Source organism: Chelonoidis abingdonii, chromosome 2 (genome assembly GCF_003597395.2).
Source record: "Chelonoidis abingdonii isolate Lonesome George chromosome 2, CheloAbing_2.0, whole genome shotgun sequence".
In the NCBI taxonomy this organism is placed as follows: Eukaryota; Metazoa; Chordata; order Testudines; family Testudinidae; genus Chelonoidis; species Chelonoidis abingdonii.
The window spans coordinates 192,590,478-192,596,197 of NC_133770.1; the positions used below are offsets into that span (position 1 = coordinate 192,590,478).

The window sequence follows — 5,720 nt, forward strand, 5'->3', positions numbered from 1 at the left end:
TTTTTTTTTTTTAAATATGCTTATAGCCCTAATGGTTGCAAAGAACCTTCTGAGTATGAACATAATGTAAATTAATGTAGTGAGATCATGCCTGTACTGGTTTTGGATTCACCACTCCTCGCCTCAAGTGCCAAAATGTTGTGGGCCAGCCCTGAGTGCTTTCTCTATGTTAAAAAGATGAAGTAAGAAAAGCTATTTGTATAGAGGCTGACTCTTAATGCAGTGCACAAACGCTGGATATGTCTATGCTGGATATGTCCAGTCTGCAACTGGAACAGCATGTGTAAGTGAGCATATCTGAGCTAGCTCTAACTGAGCTAGCTCGCTAAAAATAGCAGAGTAGCCACAGCAGCACAGGCAGCAGCACAAGCTAGCTGCCCAAGTATGTACCTATGGTCTCGGGAGTATGTACCTCTGTCAGGGCTGCCCAGAGGATTCAGTGGGCCTGGGGTCTTCTGCAGCAGGGGGCCCCTGCCACCGAAGACCTGGAGCAGAAGAAGCTCCGGGGACCTGGACCCCATGAGAGTTTTCTGGAGCCCCTGGAGTGAGTGAAGGACCCCACTCCAGGGGCCCCAAAAAACTCTCGTGGGGGCCCCAGCGGGGCCCAGGGCAAATTGCCCCACTTGCCTCCCCCTCTGGGCGGCCCTGACCACTGTTCCCATTCTGATGCCTGTGCTGCTGCAGCTACACTACTATTTTTAGCAAGCTAGCTTGATCAAAGCTAGCTCCGGTATGCCTACATGTGCTGCAATTGCACCTCCTGATTGCAGTGTAGACACATACCCACAATGGTCCAGTTCACTGTTCCCCTGCACTTTGGGGCAAGAGCAAAGTGAGTGCAAAATGCTTCCCCTTTCTGATCTGACAGTGCTTTACTGTACTGGAGTATAAAGAGCTCCAAAAGAATTGGAGAAATACTGAACAGGGCAACTCAAAGTACATAAAGTTAAGTTGTGCATTGTGGGGCTACTTGAGAATATTTTGAGGTAAACTAGTGGCAGAATGGAGAGAGATTTACTGAGATAGTGAACAAATTATTTGCTTTCTGTTTGTGATAGACAGCTGGATGAGACACTGACATATATGACAAATATTTGCTAAATACCAATTTAAAAAAGGTTTTAAAAACACCAAATAAATACTATGAGAAATAGTATACAATATTAGCGGTATTATATGTCTGAACTGTTGACCAACTACAGTCTTGGAGTAAGGACTGTCTTTTGTTAGCACCAAGCACACTGAGCACTTAAATAATATTAATGTCAGTAAATTAAAAATATTCAGGGGCAGTTTGTGCAGAGTAGAAGGCTTCCCCTGATACTAACCTTGGTTTGGGGCGCACTTACTCCTGCTTCGTCAGTGCTATTTGGACCAGTCCAGTAGCTCCACTTGGGATCCATATTCCTCTTTGTCTAGTGATACACGTGACAAACAGCTGGATGAATAAGTCTACCAGCTAACCTTGGGCAGCCAGTGGCCAAGTGAATAGCTTCTACCAAACAGACTGCTTTAACGCTAAACATAATCTTTCAGATGTCCACTCCAGTGTGATAAAGGTAAACTTGTCAAGTACGTTTCTAGCCCTCGCAGCTACAGAAAAAATCTTGAAAACGTGACCTCTAAAAGCTCATAGACTCTAGGACTGGAAAGGACCTCGAGAGGTCATCGAGTCCAGTCCCCTGCCCTCATGGCAGGACCAAATACTGTCTAGACCACCCGATAACATACTAACATACTCTAAATATCTCGCCAGAGATGGAGATTCACACAACTCCTAGGCATTTTAATTCAGTGTAACTACCCTGACAGTTAGAATTTTTCAATGTTCCAAACAAATCTCCTTGTCGCAGTTAAGGCCGTGCTTCTTGTTCTAGTCATTGAGCTAAGGAACAAGTTTTCTCCCTCCTGATACACCTTCTAGATACTAAAAACTGCTATATCCCCTCTCAGCTTCTTTTCCAAACTAAAGAAATCTTTCATTTCAGCTCTCATAAGTCATGTTCAGACCTTTAATTTCATGTGTGCTCTTCTCGACCCTCTCCCATTCTCCGCACCTTTCTTGAACGGGTGCAGAATGGACACATCTCCAGGCCTAACAGCCGCAGATGTAGAGCAGAGAGAATATCTCGTGTCTGGCTTTCAACAACAATTTATGATCCAGCTCCGTTTCCTTTTTGCAACAGTATCACCTGTTGACTCAATTTTTGTAGCGTCCACTATGACCCTCTGATCCTTCTGCCTACCCGTCCCAGACGAGTCTCTTCCCATTCAGTATGTGTCAAACTGATTGTTCCTTTCTAAGTGGAGCCTGCATTTGCTTTATTGAACTTTCATCCCCGTTTACCCAGACCATTTCTCCATTTGTCCAGATCATTTGATTTTGACCTGTCCTCCAAAGTTGCATCCTCCAGTTTGTATCTTCTGCAGACTTAATAAACGTACTTTCATGCAATCTAGTCATTGTGAAGAATATTGAACAGACCGGTCCAAAACAGACCCCTGCGAACCACTTGTTATCCTTCCAGCAGGATGGGAGCATTGAACACTCTCTGAGTCGGTTATCCACCAGTTATGCACCCACCTAAGTAGCCAGTAAATTGCATTTGCTAGTTTACGATAGGATATCATGTGAGACCGTATCAAATGCCTTAACTAAAGCAGGTACCACTATCCACCACTTCTCCCTTATCACAACCGTTTCCATCAAGAAGCTCTCAGATTGGTTGACCGATTTGTTCTTTACAAATCCATGCGGCTATTCCCTACAACTTACCACTCCAAGTGTTTGCAGATGATTAATTACTTGCTCATTACTTCCTGGCACAGAATTAAACTACTGGTCTGTAGTTCCCTGGTTGTTTTTTATTTCTTATAGATGGGCACATATTGCCCTTTCCATCTGGATCTCTCACGTCTCCTGATCCAAAGAATAGCTAAGGCTCAGATACCTCTATTATCCTATTCAGTATGCATTGCTATCAGGCCCTGTGACTGCGGCTCTAACTCTTAGTGATTTTTAACTTGTTTCTTTTTATTATCTTCTAAACTACCCTTCCATAAGATTCACTGTTGACATTCCTCAGATTTCTCATGAGACCGAGACAAGAATCGTTAGCATCCTGCATTCCAAGTCCGTGACTGTTCCCCTCCGCAGTGCAGTGGCTACCGTCGGTGCTCCTCTTGCTCTATGTTTGATAAATCTTCGTCCCTTTTCCCATAGCTATAAAGCTCCTATTGTGTCCTTTTGCCTTTCTAATCTTGCCCGATTCTGTGTCGTTGCCTAATTCATCTTTGTAACTGACCTAGCTTCTATTTTTATGTGACTTTTTTATTTGTAGTCAGAGCAACTGTGGTTAGCCAAGTGTGACTTTGCACATTTTCTTCTCCTTACTCATCGGAAAGCTGCTTTGGGCCCTTATAGTGTCCTTTGAAAAACTCGACTCTCCTCAGGTTGTTTTTCCGATAGTCTTGATCCCATTGGACCTTACTATCAGCTCTCTGAGCTTACAAAACCTCCTCCTGAAATCCATTGTCTCTATTTTGTACTCCTTCACCTTCCTGATTGCAAACCAGATTCAGGATCACTTTCACCAGTTTCCTGCTACTTCAAATTCTCAATGATTCCCCTATTCTTAAAATCAAGTTTAACACTTCCCCCTATAGCTTTTTCACTTCTGAATAAAAGTTGTCTGAATCAGTCCAGGAAACTTATTGATGTCGTGCCGCTGTTATTTTCCAACATATATCTGGATGTTGAAGTTCCCCTCACCACCACTTGGGTTTGTGATGATTTGTTAGTTGTTTAAAAAAACCGCATCCACCTCTTCCCACTGGTTGGTGCTGTAGTAGATCCTAGCACAAACACACTCATGTGTTTTACCCTTTTATCCTAACCAGGACTCCAACACTTCCATCTCCATGTCATCTCCACTCCAGTCAAGTGTGTCATTTAATTATAGCAACACTCCCCCTCCACCGTCTACCATCCAACTACCCTGTCCACACCAACATCCAATCATTATAGCCACCAGTTTCAGTGATGCCAACATGTCATAGTTGTATTTATTTATAGCACTTCAGTTCTTCGCATTACCATACTTTCTCTGATTGTTAGGCACTAAGAGCTAGTTTGATTTTGCTTCCAGTTTTGCCATACCCCCTTCTCTCTCATTATGACCCCACACTCCCTTGTTTCCGACCTCTCCAGGTCTTCAGTTCCCATACCTGTGGGCTTGCTACCTGTCCCCATCAACCTGTTAAAGCCTCCTCACTAGGTTACCAGTCGTGTGCATAGGGTCTTTCCCCTCCAGGTGAATGCATTCTGCCACAGCCTTCCTCGAATAGCTCCATGATCGAGGAACCAAAGCCCTTCTGGCGACACCTCTCGCAGCCAGAGATTCACCTCCATGATGCATCTGTCTTCGCCAGCCTCTACCTCTGACAGGAAGAATCGAAGGAAACCACCGTCGCTCCAGACTCCTCTCACCAACTCCAGAGCCTGTAGTCACTCTTGATTGCTCAGCGTCACACCTTGCAGTATCATGTGCCCACAGGAGTACAGGGTAGAGTCAGAAGCCGGATAATCCCGACAATGCCTCGTACATTTCAGTACGGGCCCCCGCAGACAGCATACCTCCGATTGAATGTCAGGGCGACAGATGGGCGCTCCATCGCCTCAGCAGAGAGTCTCCAACCACCACTACCCTATGTTTCCTATTTTCAGTGGTGGCAGCAGACCTCCCAGCCTTAGGAGTATGAGGCTTCTCCTCCTTTACTCTAGGGGGTGATTCCTTCTCTCCTGTATCAAGAAGAGCACTACAATGCAAATCAAAATAATCCAAATACTATTTTTTAAAATTTCATTGTTTTTAAGATCATCTTATGATTTTTTTTGTGTGAGGGCCTGACTCTCAATTTTTGAATGAATAGGGTTAGCAATACTACATCTAGAGTTTTAACAGGCTCACAGAATAATATAAGTTTTTGTATTCAGTGAAGTAAACCTGCAGAATTCCTAAAGGTCCTGCTTTCTGCTGAAGTAAGTAAAGTTATCCAGAACAAATCTCTTTCACTGACATTCTTTAAATGAAAACTGATTATAGTAATGATAAATAACCTGGTAGTTTCTATTGCTTTCTTCCTGACGCTGATCCTGCCGTAACTGTGTTTTACCACTTCTGTCAGTGGCAATAGCTTAAACACAAAATCTCATTATACAGCTACTTCCAGATCTCTGCAGCACACACACACACACACACAATCATATGATGTAATCCTTCATACAAGGTCCCATAGCTGTCCATACTCTGCCTGAATCCAACCCCACATAACTAATGCATTATAGTATACATTCTTCCTGTGTAAATTTCAGTTGGCAGCAGCTGAGTACACTCACATAACTGTGAGCACCGCCAGCCATCTCTGCCAGGTCCACCCTCTATCAGACGGTCTTTGGACAGACACTTCAGCAGGAACTGCCACATAGAGTGACAGTATCTTCCAGTCTCTATCTCATCATCTTTGGCTTTCTGTGCACCCTTCCTAAACAATGTCATCTTCCTACTCCCTGATTCTGAAACTGAATTGTATGGGGAGGGGAATAGCAGAGGATATTGTTAGAATGTTTTTATTTCTCTGTGAGTGGCTACACACATTCTTGTGGCAATGGAATCTGATTCAGAATCTGATTCAGAATCCATCCGCTGTTGTAGAATTGT

At 43.8% G+C, this 5,720-nt stretch overlaps 1 protein-coding gene across 4 annotated transcripts in view; it reads right to left on the reverse strand.

Moving 5' to 3' along the window:
• The window catches only part of LOC116837082 (glyoxylate/hydroxypyruvate reductase B-like), a 34,528-nt gene extending 29,259 nt beyond the window's left edge, over positions 1–5,269 (reverse strand). The window contains exons 1-2 of one of the 4 annotated variants that reach the window (XM_032801234.2): positions 5,120–5,269; positions 1,329–1,415 (exon numbers count right to left, since the gene is read on the reverse strand). In XM_032801234.2, coding sequence (XP_032657125.2) covers positions 1,329–1,403 — 75 coding nt within the window. In that variant the 5' untranslated portion in view covers positions 1,404–1,415; positions 5,120–5,269. Of the gene's footprint in view, positions 1–1,328; positions 1,416–5,119 lie in introns of those variants that run through there. The other 3 variants (XM_075062879.1, XR_012655329.1, XR_012655330.1) reach the window with 3 other exon arrangements.
• Positions 5,270–5,720: the final 451 nt, after the last annotated feature.